Genomic DNA, 16,680 nt, shown 5'->3' with positions numbered 1-16,680 from the left:
CAGAGGTTTTTCTACCTTTGCCCTTACAGAAAGGACCCACCAGAGCAGGCTGGCTTGTGCCTGGCTTTTGATGAGCAGCAGATGAAGTGATAGGACGTGTGGTATGTAATTGCTGCCTGCCCTTTGTGGCTAAGGTAACTCCACACACGATTCATCAGGTTAAAATTTAAAAGGCTGATTTATATGCAGAGTGCAAAATAAATCAAGGGTAATAGCATCACTCCTAAAGTCACATAGATCTGCGCTGCCTGGTGTGATGTGCTCATTTCTTCTGAGGCTGGACCTTCATCATCGCTTCCCCAGCCCTTCCGCTTCCAGTAGCAGATTGGGGTTAAATCATCACACTGCATCCCCATGGGTTTGAGGGAGGGGTGTTGCAACATACCCTTGTTGCCTGAAGAGAGTATGCTGGTATTGCAAAATACCAGTTTTGCCTAAAGAAAGGACATTTCAGAGTGAAATGAGCAATTTTCTTCAGTTCTTCTCAGATGATACAGGCACTGTTCACAGGTCAGAGAATGGTAGGGGTTGGAAGGGACCTGCGGAGATCACATATTCACAGATTGCAACGGACTGGAAAGGACCCTCAAAGGTCATCTTGTCCAACCTTCCTGCAGTGAGCAGGGACACCTTCAACTAGATCAGGTTGCCCAGGGCCACATCATCTTATCCAACCCTCCTGCCACAGCAGGTTCCTCTAGAGCATCTTGCACAGGATAGCATCCAGGCAGGTTTTGGGTTTTGAGTGACTCCAGAGATGAAAGCTTCACCACCTCTGTGGGCAGCCTGTATGTTCATCGTGTTGTTTTCTCTTGTCATACAATGTGGCCTTGTTTCACAGTGCTGTAGACCAGGTGTGTTACTCTCAGTCACATAACAGCCAGAGCTCAGCCTCCTGCTTGCTCAGATGGTGACGTGCCTGGGTACGCAGCTGTACGTTGTGCTGGGAGGGCCTCTTTGGTGTCTCAAAAAACGTCAGAGAAGCAACTTCTTCTACCCAACCATCAATGTTATACAGCACTGAAAGTTCAGCTGAGGTTTCCTCCTCATGGTTTATAACCAAACACCTCATATTTGTTGATATTTCTGATTTGCATGCTAGAAAATTCTTAAGTTTTGGGGTTTTTGTCTGAAAATGCATGAAGTAGTGGCTGCTTCACACTTTGCATGCAAGCAGCAACTTGCATTCTGCAATGTTCCCTTACATTTTTTTTACCTTACAGGCTTTTTATTCAGAGTCTATAAAAAATGGGGAGTGATTTGTTTGCTGCTTCCAAACAAGTTCCCAAGTGCTTTCAGGTCAATGCTACACAGAAGATTTTCAAATCAGTATTTTCAGCACTCTTTCCATCTAATCATTCTTGAAGCATTCTTACCATTTAAATCTCAGTGTTAGGCATAATGGCAAGTAAAAGAAGGAGAACATGAGAAGTCAGTTCTTTCAATAGTTGCAGTTTACCATATTTGTGGTAGTGGTGGAAATTTTCAGTGTCAGCTGGAGGCCATTCAGGAAATTTTTAACAGTGTATTGAGAGGATAATTTAATCTCAGCTTCATACACTCACTCCCTGGATCTGGCCCATATGCATGTAAGAGAAAATCCCTTTTCCCCTTTTTGATAGTTGCATGATGGCACTTGTTCCTCATCTGTTTGATGCTCTTGCTTTAGATCCTGCCAGAGGAAGTGACACAAAAATTAAGCAACTGTTTGCGCTCCGTGCGATGTGGATGTTTGAACCAAAAATCATCCAAGTGTCAGTTTCCAAAGGAAGTTATTTTGTGGTGGGCTGTTGGCTTCTTGTGTGTTGGTTGTTTTATTCTCACCCTGACTTTGAGGAAGATCTGCAAAGAAAGGACCAGTAATTTTGTGTGCTGGATATTCACTTCACAGTCTTTGCTGTTAGTGTGCAGCTCTAAAGATCACAAAGTCTACAACCAGTCTCCTGATTGATTTGGTTTAAAGTGTCATGCATATTCTAGCAGGGAAAACTACAGAATACCTCCATTTGACACTAAAGTTTCTATACATTTCAGTGTGCTAAGTGTATCACATAGCAGATGACTATAGCAAACCCCAAGATTTAGGTCTCAAATTACAACTAGTTTTTTGTTTATAACTCCATGTTGGAGGGCAGGGCTCCTGTCAGCCTCGTTTGCCATCACAGAAGTCACAGTGCCTCTTGGTACCTGGGGAAACAGGGAGGCACAGGATGAAGGATGCATAAATCTGTTTGTGTTTCCATTCTGTGCTCACATGGTGTTTGTTTAAGTCTGGTTATAATATTCTTGTGCATATGGAAGCTGAAGGATGTTGAGTATGTTGCTTCCTTGAGACTTAGCTTGTACAAAGTGTGCTGCTTTTTAATGCTAATAATCTACAAGCAAAACTTGTATTGTAATTTGGCTTCTGCAAACTTTTGAGCCATATGAAGAAACTACAAATGCTTTGAAGCATCCCATGGTCAGTATAACCTTAATACCTTCTAGTCACTGTCACTCTCAAGGAGTTGTTCTGTATGGGAACTTGAGAAATAATATGTCAGGTAGGTGGAAAACTGAATGAGTAGGTTCCCTTCTGCTGTGCAGGGCAGGCCAAGTACATTATCTTCTTAGTACTTTGGTTTATTACATGAAAACAGTTATCTGTGACACTGACAGCTATCAGGTATTTTAGTGTAGCGTGGACAGATTTTAATTTCTCTGAGGTCTCTCTAGCATAGGGCTTAAATATGCACTTAGAATACAGCAGCTGACCATTTAAAGCTTTGCTCGTTCTGCTTCACAGGATCCCCAGGGATGTTAGTCACAGGGCTGGGTCTTACTTCAGCTTGAGATGACATGGCAGGGAGGCAGCAAACTCAGAACAGGTCTGACCCCATCCTCATCTTCAGCTTCCTTATGTCAATGATTCAAGGGGTGGGTGTGTGCGCGCATTTAATATCGCCATAATTACAGGGAACTTAACATTATTGATTCATAGACTTCTGTGGATGTGTGCACATGGTTTCTACTAACTGGTAGTTGTTCAGATGAAAGTAATTTGATAAAACATTTTGGCCTGTACTCAGTGTCATTTACACTAGTAATGACATCCACTAACTAAATGTAGTGAGGTCAGTCTGCTATGGGGAAATAGAGTTGGCCTGGTCTTGTGCTTCAGTCGTGCCCCAGTTTATTTTGAGTCTTTCTCATATTTCAGCATCACCTTACTGGTTATGAGTGAAATTGATTTAAGTACCAGTAGCTGTTAATGCAATGCAATATTCTCTTGTGTGAGTGACAACTAGGGAAAAAATAGGAATTTATTTTATCTAATTTTAGCAGCCTGCAAGCTGGCTTGTAGGTAGATTGTGCCTCTTAGCCAGCAGAGAGACAGGCATGGTCAGAGGATGCTGTTTCCTGTTCACAGCGTTTGTTTCTTGGCTCCAGCCAAGTTCCAGTCATGTGATTTGAGCTGTCTAAGGTGAGATGATCAGTCCCATCCACTGGGAACAATTGTCTTTAACAGTGTAGCTGCACCAATCCAAAAAACCTGTGGTAAAGAGACAGCATTGGTGGAAGACTGTAAAATACCTAAGTGCAGCTTGGCTGTAATTTGGAAACCCAGCTGCCTGCTGGTATATCAATTAATTTTCAGTGCAGTTTAGCTGGGGTTTTGTTTTTAATCTGTATTTTTCATACATTTAAAATAATGCAATAACCACGTTGTTGCATGCCACTTCTAACTTCCCTGCCATTTCCCAAAGTGTTCAAGTGTCCTCACTGCAAGGCAGGAGGCAGAGCACCTCAGCTGCTGGCACTGCCAGGCTTTGGCAGGCAGCACGTGTTGTCTGGGTGAAATGAAGACTGAGGGAATTTAATATTATAGCATCCATGAAAAATGGGAGCACTTCATTAACTGAGACTGTATGAAGCTTTCTTATGGATGGAATTTGCATGAGTACATTTTACTGTTCCATCTAAGATCAAATGGTAAGTGTGGTGTCATGCACAGGTTTGTGACTGTTCCCTTAAATAGGTTTTAATACTTAATGTTTTTACTCTCATGCATTTCAAAGCAGCAATTGTTTCCAAGAATAAAGACAATTACATTTGTCCTGATGCTCTTAAGATTAAAGGGGATAAAACTGTATTTTAAGGTATAATGTAACAGATGAGAAGTTCTGCTCCGATTTGCCATTCGAAGTCCAGTAGCGCCATAGCCAGTCCTGTTATCAATGAGCCTGGGAAGAGTTTCAGCAACAGTGAAAAGTGTTGCCTGTTAAAATTTCAGAGGCATGCTCAGAAATGATGCCAAGAAGGAGTCTGGTGGCTGGTTTGGCATTGGGGGTAGGTGGGGAGGGGGAGCAGGCTGTAATCCATCTCAGCTCTGTGTGTGCAGGGTTTTGCTCCTCGGCACAGCTCGCACACGCACGCTCGCTCGCAGGCCCATGTGACTTTTGGCCATATTAGCAGGTTTATCCAAGCCTAGCCCCTCTGACTAACAGATGTAGGGAAAAGGGCATTCTGGGATTGCAGCAGTTGCTTTTGAACAACAATGTCCTTTTTGTAAGAATCTGTTGCTTCTTAAAAGATGGAACATGACATCATCACCGTCGATCCAAGAAACATTCCTTCAATAATACTGAGTGTGCTCTGGTTATCAGCTCCCTTCCCCCAGCTCCTTTCTCTCATTTTTCTGACTGATGCTTTTTGTCTATTGTTTCGTCGGGGGCTGTAAATGTGAAACAGTTGTCTTTCAGTGTTATGTGCTTGTTAGAGCTGGAATCAAGTGGAATATTGTTAGCTTATTTGAAAGAGAGAAAGAAAAGGGGGGGAAAGAAACCCCCAACTTTCCTTCCAGTCTTCATAAATGTGGTGTGCTTCAGGTAGGGGCTGAATTGAAGCTAATTATTTCCCTTCCCACACAGCATTAGTTACTGTGTTATGCAATGGGAGGTGGAGGTAGCGCAGCCCTGCTCCTGTGCACCTTGCTCAGCTTAGCTGGCAGTTGGGTATATCCTGTGCTGATTCTATCTGCTCTAAGGGCTCCTCTAGACATCCTTTATTGGTAGCAAATGTGTGTGTGCGTGTCCACAAGTGCAGCACAGCAGAGTTGTGACTAGCTGCATGTTTCCTCTCTGTGTGCAGAGATCTCTGTTTTTTTAGTGCTTGGTCCACCAGTGGGATTTGAATGTCGATTTTTCCTTAGCCCTTGAGAGCAGGCTATCATGGAAATATGTTTTGGGTTGCATTATAAATCTTTTAGATGCTGACTGCTTGGAGGAAAGCTATGAAAATGCTGGATTTCACTTCCCTTCCCTGTGTTCTCTCTCCCACGCATGTCTTCAGCAGAAAAACTGGAGACTCTTGCAGACTTCACAACTAGGTATGTCTTGGCTGTCTCTTGCACAGTCGAGCTCTCCTTGTAGCGATGCTGGCAGTTATTTGAACTAACAAGGAGCAAGCAGTCTTTGGCACTTTCACACGCTGCAACTGTCTAAAGGAGAGTACCATGGAGCATAAACATGCAGGAGTATGTCTTTCCATCCTTGTAAGAATTGTTCCACAGGGAGGGGAAAAACAAATGATTCATTGATGGTCTGGAGGCTTGGAGAAAGGTGGAGTTTATCATGTCCAGAAGAGGAGGAAAAATGGACAGGGATGGGGCCTTCTTGATATATTGGTTAAACTCAAGTTTATTGTGGTGTTTTTTTCATTATGAAGATAAAACTTCCTTTAAAAAGCAAATCTGAGATGTGAAATGTGAATTAAAAATTGTGCAGGCCTTGACCAGACAGGGATTTTGGGAAGGTTGTGAGCTGTGTGATGTGCTGTTTGCCACTGGAACGGAACTTGTTTTTATCGATGACAGTTTACAGGCCTTTCCTTTAGGAAGGGAAAAGTGCATTTTTCTTGCACTTACTGTACTTGGTTGTTTGACTTCACCTGTTGTAAAGTTAGAGTAAGGTTTTAGCACAACTTGAAAGTATACTTTTATTGTGGGTAGATTCCAAGACACGCTTTGAACAAATAAAAGCAAGTACACAGTGCAAACAAAGGCTTTCATAGGTTCCCAGTGGTGTCTGAAGTTGCAAGTTCCTCTGAAGAAAGTGTTTGCTGGTGGGCAACTGTTGAAGTTCATGTGCTATCACAATTAAAATGTTTGTTTGCATCTGCTGAAGCAGGGTAGAAAGACACACATTGTGTGTGTCTAACAGTTATGTATGGGGAGATACATTTTGGTTGGACTTGGTCTTAGGGTGTTTTCCAACCAGGTGATTCTATGATTCTGTGTGGGACTGGATATCCTGTTCTGGGTGCTGTTTCTCTAAAGAAAGGGATTGCAGGTAAGATTCTATCTGAAGAGCAGGCTCTTCAAAGACTGTGAATCTAGATAAGAGAAAAACTAAAAGGGACCATGACTGACTGTTGTGGAAGGAGAAGCTTTGGAGAGGTCTCTGCCACCACGCAGAAATGAGTAGAGAATGGATCATTGGCTGCTTCTTAGCTGGAGTGCAACTGCAGAATATAAGAACACTGGGCTGAATCTAAAAAATGTAAACAGAGATGAGTGAGTTGGTGGTGGTTCACACAGGTCATGATTGTGCCATAGATCTTGTCTGGCAAAGGCCATTATCCATACACGTGACTGTCATGCACATCACAAAGGCCAAGCGATGCTTTAGGGCGTAGTGGGTGCGACTCTTCAGAGGGAGGGTGTCACGGTAGTGTGGGCTCTCTGGGGACAAAATGGTTGTTGCTGTTGGTCAGAGAGGTTCTGCTGACTGCTCTTCAGGCAACTGAGCAGATGCTGGAACAAGGAATGTGTCTCACTTTGTGTTTTGATTTTGGTTGGTGTTCTTTAGAAGTGCTTGACTGGTGTGATGGTGGGACTGGGACATTACCCCTGCAGATCAGTTGTGTTGCTTTGCACCACTAGGATACTTGCTCTGGAAGAAGGGGAAGCTGCTCTTCTCTAGCTTTGCTTCTGGGTCTTTGAGAAGAGGATCATCACTGAAGGGTTGCAATCTTTCTCTTGCAGTAATCCATGCTGAAGAGGCTCCATTCATACAGATGAACCAAGGGTTGAGGCAGCACTTTAAACCCAGATAGTCGGTCGGCTAACTGCCCAGCAGGATGCCATCAACCAGCCGAGCGGGCAGCCTGAAGGACCCAGAAATTGCAGAGCTCTTCTTCAAAGAAGATCCAGAAAAGCTCTTCACAGATCTCCGAGAGATTGGCCATGGAAGCTTCGGAGCAGTTTATTTTGTAAGTAGCTTCACAACTTACAAATGTTCTGTTTCCTGTAGTCTATGGATCTAGATTATGGATTTTGGATGTAATCTCCATCTATGGATGGAGATGTTTTTCAAATGTATTAAGGAAAGGAAAATATTATCAATTTTTAACATGGTGTTTGAGGCAGAGATGCTTTCCTGTGTGTCTCTAAAGTCTCAGACTTGCAATACCTGTAAGTTTTCTGCATACAAACTGAAAAGAAAGGCTGGGAACGTGGCCCTTGCCCAGTGCTTTTGGGTGCATCGCTACATTGCAAGCAGGGATTTATCTGCAAATTAAAACGTGGACTCTGCTCCATCAATTCTGACTGGCAATGCAGTTCTCTTGGTCTGATTGTCTCCTTATCATCTCTTGTCCCTTGAGAGAAATTGAATTCTCTCTCCCTTCGCACATGCCCCCAGGCTCCCTTAAAGCCATTCTTCGTGTTTGACACCTGAGTGTTGGAGCTTTTGTTGTCATTTGTCCTGTCACATCCTTCCCTACTGCAGGCAAGAATCCCACTATTCATCTGCATAAAACTTACTTGACATGAACGTCTGGACAGCAGAATTTTTCCCAGCCTGCTTGCAGAGCTCAGCTGGAGGTGGGATGTCTCCTGGTAACCTCATTTGCAGGTTGCTGTATGCTCACCAAAGTGCCTGTCACGAGACCTTCATTTAACCCCCATTTTCCTCAGCAAACCTTTTCACGTTTGTAATTGTAGGAGGTGTGGCCAAACCTGCCAATTTTCCTTCAGAAAGCCATTTGTGTCAGTATTTTATGAGATGCCTATTCATTGTTAGTAATTGCAGCAGACCATGTTGGGAACCTTCCAGCACAAATTTAATGCAGCACAGATGAACTAATTAGGAAAAGCTTCTTAATTTTGTTCCCTGCTTAAAACTATGAGCCACCACTGTCTGGGAACAGATCTGGGGGAGGAAGTGTTTTCTGAGGAAACTGTTCTCACCTGCAGCATTTACTTCATCTCGTTTACTCCCTTTGGTTAAAAGAGTGGATAGAAAAGGAGAGGGCTGACTATCTTGTGCTGTGTGGAAATGTTACTGCAGTTTTTCAGGAGCACTGTAACTTAGAGGCATGCATGAGCCATGCATGTCTGGAAAGCCAGCATGCAGGTACAGATAACCTATGAGCTGTGTGCTGATAGCATTCCCAAACATCACCAAGAAGCTGACGTCATGGTGTTTGCAGGCTGCCAGAACTTTTTAGCTGTGGTAAAAGCTGACTGCCCTTACCACAAAGGAGATCAGAAGTAAGAGGCCATTAATTTCTAAACCCTTCTTTCTCCCCCACCATTCTAAACTACTAATCCATTATAGATTGGTATTGATTCACTAACTAGTGTGGGTACTTGCCTGGGTTTGCATTGTGCTAGTTTGATGTAAAGCACATCTCATTTGGTACTTGTGATGCACTACTGACACTTGTCTTTTTGCACTACCCCAACCCATTTTGGGGCTTTATTTTTTTCAAGTGAGCAAGAGTTCCCCAGAAAGGAGATAGCAGTGTTGCCATTTCTGAGTTACCAGGTTTTAACCTGGAAGCTCTGTGCTGTGTTTTGATATATTTTTATTACTATCAGGTTTAAGACTTTGAATATGAAACTGTTTCATATAATGAACCTGATACCTCAAAGGGAAGCCCAAAAGATGAGGAGGACAACATGGAGGAAGAAATTTAGTATGAATGAAATGAATGTAAAGAACTGAAGTAGAGGACTGTATGTCTTGGGTCCTCTATTCCTCTATAAAACTGGGGAAAAACATGCTTCTCTTAAGTTTCTTTAACAAGATTTTGACTCTGCTAATGCAAACAATTAAACTTTCTCTAATGAACGTAATGTTTGCTTACAATTAATAACTGCTTGAAAGCATATTACCAAAGCTGATGACATACTCTTTCTTTGCTCAGGCTTTGCCTGTATCACTGCTGAAATGACTCTGGTCACCAGATGTTGATCCTTTGCATGGAGTTTTCAGAGGAAAGCGGGATATATGCACATAAATGTCTGCCATAAACCCAGCTTCATTCATTTGGGATGTTTAAGTTAGCTGGCCTCAGAACAACCTCATGGCTTTTGGATAGGAACTGTGTTCATTTCAGTTATTCAAGATCACAAGGAAACTAGAAAGGCAAATGAACCTCCCTGATTTAAACTCCCAGGGCATCAGCTGGGATGGTTCTCTCTCAGCCCCACTACAGTGATGAAGGTCTGTATCTGTTAGGCAAATGTGAGGGGCTGCTCACTTGGATTTTCTTAACACAGCACCCCTCTCACCAAGCTGCTTTCATTGCATACAGCGTGGACCAAAAGTACAGGTGATAAATACAAGTGGTAGTAATTAACAAGAAATAGCCACATAATCTTAAAATCTCCCCCTGCCTTTTTTAAATGCAGTTTAGGCTTTGATTGTTGGTTGTGTCTACTTCTTTTTCCTTTTAGTGGTGATCCTGAGGAGGGGTGATGTGTTTATCCTACACAATGACTGCCCAAGAATGTTCACTCTTGTCTCATTCTTTGTTTCTGTTACATCCTGCAGTGGCAGAAAGTTTCTGTTTTTTCTTTCATAATTGACATGAATTTTGCTGGTTCACCTCATGGTTTTAGTTTCTTAGAAACTGCAAGTCTGGCACCTCTGAATCATTTTGGTATTATCCTTACCCTACTCCCTTGCTCTGCAGTGTAATAATAGCTTTTGCTTGACACAGGAAACCTACTACACTGGAACACTGCAGATGGAGCAGGAGAATAACCCACTCTCTTTTGTTAGAGCTGTGTTGCTTCTGCTCTACTCCAGTATTTCACTTGCCTGTTTTATTGCAGTTTTTCAGTGATTTGCATGCATGTTTCACAGATTGTCTGTAATTAATAAAAATCCAGGAGTCAGAATTTTATTCTCCCCTTCTTTTTGTGTCAAGAAAGCAGAAATAGTCGTCCCCTCAACCTTAAAGGTAGTATCAGCAAGACAGGTTGAAGGATCCTCTGGAACAGAAAAAAAAATCAAAATAGTATTGGTTCAAGCCTATCCTAACTGGTTGAAATAAAGACTGACAGGGAATTCTGGGAATCTCTTTAATGAACAGCGGAATTAAAAACATGACTGGAAAAACCTTTTTGCAAAGGGCAGAGTCCCAGTGCCTCATTAATCTGTGTTCTGATAGGTTGTGCTTCATGTTACAAATATATTAAAAATCAGCACTTTCATCAGTCATCAGTGAATGCTGTGGGGCACATTATTCTGATTTATATCATTTAGCTTCATATCCAGGTTGATTATTCTTATCAAAGACACTCAGAGGTCTTTTCTTCCACCACCCTTTCCTGCTGCTGAAATCTGTAACAGAGGAGGAGCTGGGATCTTGTCTTGAGCCATCTTTCTTGTGAAGCAGTGCTGGCCTCTGCTCTGGTCAGGGTGAATGAGGCCTTGGTTTGATGCTAAATTAAACAAAACTTCTTGTCTAGTTTTGGATTGTCAGAAGTCAAGAAATCTGCCTTTGAAGTGTGAACCCCCCAGTACATTCATGCATGGTGTAAATAATAGTATTATTGAGCTGGGAAGATGTGAGTCTGAAGGGTAATCTGCAGATGGGTTGCATAGATTGCTGCTATCTCTCTGTCATCTGCTTTCCTTTAAGATAAAATAGTGAAGAGAAAGCCACCAGTGTCTGGAGCAGGTATCCCCTGGGCTTCCTGTGACATCTTATGTTTGGAATGGAATAAAAGGGAGTTGAGCCTTGCTCTGTTTTGTCTGGAATGGACCTGGGCAGGGAGAGGAGTTGTTTTAGGGAAAAGCCATTCCAAAAGAATCAGAGCTACTACAGTTTAGGAGTGACAGAGTCACTCCTGCAGAGACTTGCTGGATGCTGATGACCTTGTCTCACAAACAGGAGGGTGAACTTCAACTTCAGAAGTAAACTTCTAATAGATGCCATAGTCACATCCCTTGGAAGATAATTTAGCTTTAATTCTCTGGAAGAGTTAACTAATAGATAACTGATTTTGAATTTGTTTGGCTTACATCTTATGGAAAAGATCTGAAGAAGCTGATGCATCTTGTTTTCTTCTTGCAGGCACGTGATGTGCGCACCAATGAAGTGGTGGCCATCAAGAAAATGTCATATAGTGGGAAGCAGTCCAATGAGGTATGTAGAACATGTTGCATATTGAATCTTGCCCCTTGCAAATGCTGCTTATATGGGATGATTTCAGTTAGCTTGGGTTGCAGCAGGAGAAATCCTTCCTGTAAGCATACAGGTGAATGAGGGTACTGTGCAAACAAACCAAATCAGTTTACTGTTTGTGATGTATTTCTGCCTAATCTGTGTCTGGAGGAGGAGTCCTCCTTTCTACAAGTAAAGGGTCACATAAATGTGTATAAAGCAAAAAATAAAAATAAAAGTGGTAGGCTTGTATGTTAGTATGTCTTGTTGGCCTTAGCTACTCCATTTGAAATGCCCTTTAAAATAACCATGCTGCTTACAGAACAAAGGAACACCAGCAATGGATGCAGCAGTGAGGGATTCAGAGAGAATCTTGCCTTGTACAAAGTAGTAAGGCAGAGCACATCCTTCCCTGGAATGACTGTGTTGATGAGGAGCTAAAACAAAAGCAAAACAGCATGAGTGAATGAGTGTGAAAATCTGAACAGCAGCATAATTATGGCAGAACTGCCAGAGCTGGGGATTAAGGCAGTCTTTGCAGAGAGGTCTGTAAAAGTAGGCCTCTGAGATTTAAACGTTAAGTGTTTCATGGCCACCCCAGATGTGTTTTTTCCCTAGGACACTTAGCAGAGATAATTGATTTTTATACTTGAAATGTTTAAGTGCTAATACAGATTCTTGAAAAGCCCAACATGACATGAACAGCTGATTTGGTACTATTTCTGCTAAAAGACATCTATCAAATTGTGGCAGGATTTTTCCACAGCAGTATTTATTGTAAGCATGTTGTTCAAGGCATTTATGGTTCCCTCCCTCCATTCTCTATATTCCAGTCTTAGAAGCAGTCTTGCTCTGATGAGTTTGACTAACAACTCATTGCTTTCTGTGCCTGCCTTTTGTGTATTGATCCTCTGCGCTACAAGGAGCTGAACTGTTCCTTCTTGTCTGTGTATCTGTGTAGGAGGTAGAGGTGGCAGTGTCTCTCCAGCAGTCCCAAATTCTAGCTTCATAGTTCAATTTTGCTATATGTGTTCCTATTTTGCCACTGCAGTGACTTGTTTAACTGTGTACTGATGAAAGAATAATTTGTACTTACTACTTGTCCTACTGTTTTAATTACTGAGAGCTATAAATACTCTGTTCACATGAATGAAACAAACTGTGCATGCCTCAGAAATAGCTTTTATTTGTCTTCAAGGCATATGTTTCTTGATTTTTTTGAAGAAACTAATAGGACTGAGATTAAAACACTTGCTATTTTACTTCTGTATTTATTTGTTTTGTGCAGAAGTTTGCTGGAGTTATGATCTACCCTCTGTATAGAAAATAGGTTAAGGGCATTCCAGTATCATTTATATTTACTTTGGTTTCATAATAAGATTTTGTCATTGATGGGCACAATTATTCTCCAAAACAAGGACATAGTTTAAACTAAAAATAAATTTAAACCCTTTGAAATATATAGTACTGTGCTCTTAATGTGATCTCAGGGCTTTTTTTAACACACAAAGTCATGGATATATCTTGACTAATACATCACCTCTCTCTTCCCACTGTACAAGTTTAGCCTGGCACTGTGTTGGTTTGACTTTCATTGCTTAGTACCTCAAAACCTTTGAGTTGCTAAAGGTAAAAGGCAACAAAGTTGTTCTTGTACTGGAACCAGGGTGTCAGTGAGAGTTTCCGTGAGTGTAGCTGCGGTAATGTCATTCGCATGAAACTTCTGGTGTTGAGAAATGCTTAGTCAATTAGCTGCCTGGGTTGTGGCTGCCACAGTCCCTGGTTTCATTTGTTTGTCTAACCCTAGAAATTTTACTGAAGAGGATCTGGGTGTTACATGTTTTCCAAAGCCTTTGGGTGTGTGGGACCCCTGCCCATCTATGAACCCTGGCTAGAGGAAGTGTGTGCTGAGGGATTAACAGCACCTGGAAAACAGTGTTTGAACCTTTCAGTGTTGACTGAGGTTTCTCTACCTCTGATTAACTTCACAACTGATACTCCTGAAAAACATTTTCAGTATCAACACTCTGGTGTTGATGTCTGCATACCTAAATGGTTTCAGCTACTGCATTTGTTTTTGCAAATCTCTTCTGGTAGTTGTAGTTTTGCTGTTGCACTTAGAAGCTTTTGCTTTTCTCGCCTGAGGATGTGTGGATGTGCAGCAAATGAGAGGATTGGTGATGTCCTTTGAGAGGAGCAGTGGCAGTGTCCAGACACGCATTGGAACGAGACATTTTTGCCTCTTCTGTGCTTTAAAGTTGCACTGGCAGAGGTCTTCTTAGTGTAAACCTGGAATATTTTTTTTTTCTCTGTTTATTCTTTCTGCAGAACCTTTATATCTAGTAGGTAACTCATTTTTAAATTGGTCCTTGTAAAGACTAAACTAGTAACAGAGAAACACTACAATGAAGGTAGTCAGATATTTGGTGGCTGATAAATGGAGCCTCATCCAGTGTAATAGAGTTAGTAGTAAGGACAGGTCTTTATAGCTCCAAGAGTTAAGTGAGAGACAGCTGATCCTGCTGAAAGGACACTTATCATCCACATCTCTTTCAGGTTGGGATGCATGTTTGGTTTGACAACAGAAATGTTATCCCTTAAAAAAGTTTTGCTTCTCTTTTGAAGACTTGGCTCAGGTGTAAATGTTTACCAGTGTACTCTATGCATACATACAAAGTGTGACATTGCTGAGAGATCCTTACATACAGCCTAATCCATCCACAACTTGTTTTGTAGAGCTGTTGGGAGTTAAGTGGTGAATATGGTGTTGATAGAAATTTATTTTGATTTGGAACCTTAAGATGATTTTACCTCTTAAAATAATTAAATGGCATGCTAGCTTAACAACAACAACAAGGGTAAGTTTTATTAAGTCTTTCTGTTCCTTTTATTTTCTACAGAAATGGCAGGATATTATTAAGGAAGTCAAGTTCCTCCAAAGAATAAAACACCCCAACAGTATAGAATACAAAGGCTGCTATTTGCGGGAGCATACAGCATGGGTAAGCATCTGCTGCACTCTGCACTTCTCTTGCCTTGGTTAAGGGCGCTTTAAAATCTCCCCAGCTGGCTTTCAAGAGGCACCTGAACACTTGCATTGCATAGACTCAGATGAGACTAGCCAAGGACCTCACAGATGCTCAGCCAAACTGAGTGTAGTTTTTGGAAGAAAGAGTTATGGAAAATGTCCCTTTGACTTAGGGAGTCTTGTGGCTGTGCTGCTGTTGTGTATCGAGCTTGATGGATTGTTTGGCATAAATAATAAGATGGGGGGCAACAAATCTACCCGTAGCTTTTCTTGCTGTAAGGGATGGTGAGAATTTCACTTATGCTGCCTGGGAGGCAAATCTGGCAACTTACTAGATACTTGCAGGTCATTTCACAGTGCATTTGGTATGCCACTGCTTACTTATGGTTCAGTACTTCACAGGTTCACTGAGTATGTTCCAGAAGTGTTCACTTATACTTCAGTGGAATAGGTTAGAATTATCCTACTGATAATTGTAATGAAAGTATATTTTGAGTCTAGTATTTTTGTTATTTAACTAAATTCTGCTGTATATTGTTTACCTCTGTTGTCATTTCTCTGTGCCTGTGTTCAGGTGACAAACCCAACTGGCTGGTTTTACCTCTGGCTGTCATCTCCTAATTAATTTTGTACATTTGATTTAAACAAACAAAAATCACAATTTTCCACTCCCCCAAACCAAATGTAGGTTATTTTAGTTTGTGTGCATGTGTAGGAATAAATGTAGCTGGCTTTGCAGAGGAAGCATTTTGCCAACTGAAAAGCACCATGTGCACCTCTCGTTGTACTAAAGAAGTAATATTATTGAATGAATAGTTTAAATTGCAAGTAGTCTTCATGTATTAGCTTCAGGAAATCTGCAGGACAAAGTTTTAGTTTCTTTTTTTTTGAAGTCTGACAGGGACAAAATCTTAAGTAAATCCCTAAATAGCCCTTTAATACTCTGATAAGCTTGTTAAGTGCAAATTAACATTCCTGTTAAGTACCTGCATATAAAATAAGATATGTAATACAATACAGAACTGCTTAAGAATTGGCTTTTGCCTTCCTTATGAGTGTGGTTGCTTGGTACCTTGCACAGGAGGGCTGTGCAAATCCCAGTCAGAGCTGTCCTCGTGAGAGGGAGTAGTCTGTGTGAGAGTGCTGGGCTGGGGCTGATGTTCCAAGGAATACTGGGTTGGTCATGGCAGTCTGCAGTGTGTGCACCAGGGATCATTCCTAAATTACTCCACAGAAATCTGGCAAACATTTACTGTTGGAGATTTTCTAACAACTACTTTGATTTCTTCCCATGCAGCTCGTTATGGAATATTGTTTAGGATCAGCATCAGACTTACTAGAAGGTATGTCACACATCTTTGTTTGATTGAAAGTGTAGTGCTGAAGTAGGAGGTTACAGCATCACTGAATTGTCCTTGAGCATACAATTTTTTCTGGGGGCAGTGTGTGTGAACAGCTGCAGTTTTTCAAATCCTCACATGACTGTAATGGTTTTTCTGGGGAATATTGCCTTTCCTAGCTGCTCACTTTCTCCTTCATGTTATTTTGAAGTTGTCAGGCAGCTATTTGTTTTCTTCTGAGTTTTGGGTTCTGTTGTCATGACAGTTCAAGATTTATTTCTGAAAACCCTTGCTGTTGGTCCTAGTGCTCACTATCAACTGAAAACCTGTTGTCTAAAATAGCATTGCAGCAGCATTAGGGTTTTACTTGATGAGGTCTTTTGTTAAAATGGTCATTTTTCTGTCAAGCTTCTTGAAGTGAGCTTTCTTTGATGATATATGTGTGGCCAGTAAGTTGTTCATTGCCTTTGCTTGCCAGAAGCATTTCAGGACAAAAGGCTGAGCTGTCAGAGCCTCGTCTGTATTGCCGCAGTTTATTCATGTGTGAATTGCCATAAAGTTCCAGGGTTTGGGACTTAGCTTCCTTAATGGAAAAGTGAATTTTGAGTCTCAGCTAGGTATTTGGGAGAATGGTCACAGAACTGACAGGAATGTAATTTCTGGTTGCACAGTAGTCTGTCTCTGACAGTAAATAGCTGCCAGTTTGCAGTTAGATTACATCTGATTGTAGAATGTATGCTGGGAACTATCTTTACCTTTGCTTCTCGTAGTGAACCTGGTAAAAATGAGCTTTTAGTATTTTCTTTCTGTTTACCTTGTTAACAATACTCACTCACATGCTGTAAACTATGTTGCTTTCTTTAATATTGA

The 16,680-nt window shown here is 41.5% G+C and overlaps 1 protein-coding gene across 2 annotated transcripts in view; it reads left to right on the top strand.

Annotated features, from left to right (window-relative positions):
- The window catches only part of TAOK1 (TAO kinase 1), a 66,675-nt gene that overhangs the window by 25,423 nt on the left and 24,572 nt on the right, over positions 1–16,680 (top strand). For both annotated transcript variants that reach the window (XM_054167078.1, XM_054167077.1), the window contains exons 2-5: positions 7,025–7,251; positions 11,353–11,424; positions 14,343–14,444; positions 15,768–15,813. In XM_054167078.1, coding sequence (XP_054023053.1) covers positions 7,120–7,251; positions 11,353–11,424; positions 14,343–14,444; positions 15,768–15,813 — 352 coding nt within the window. In that variant the 5' untranslated portion in view covers positions 7,025–7,119. The remainder of the gene's footprint in view (positions 1–7,024; positions 7,252–11,352; positions 11,425–14,342; positions 14,445–15,767; positions 15,814–16,680) is intronic.

Source organism: Dryobates pubescens, chromosome 13 (genome assembly GCF_014839835.1).
Source record: "Dryobates pubescens isolate bDryPub1 chromosome 13, bDryPub1.pri, whole genome shotgun sequence".
Lineage (NCBI taxonomy): Eukaryota > Metazoa > Chordata > Aves > Piciformes > Picidae > Dryobates > Dryobates pubescens.
This window is presented reverse-complemented; position numbering and strand designations above follow the sequence as displayed.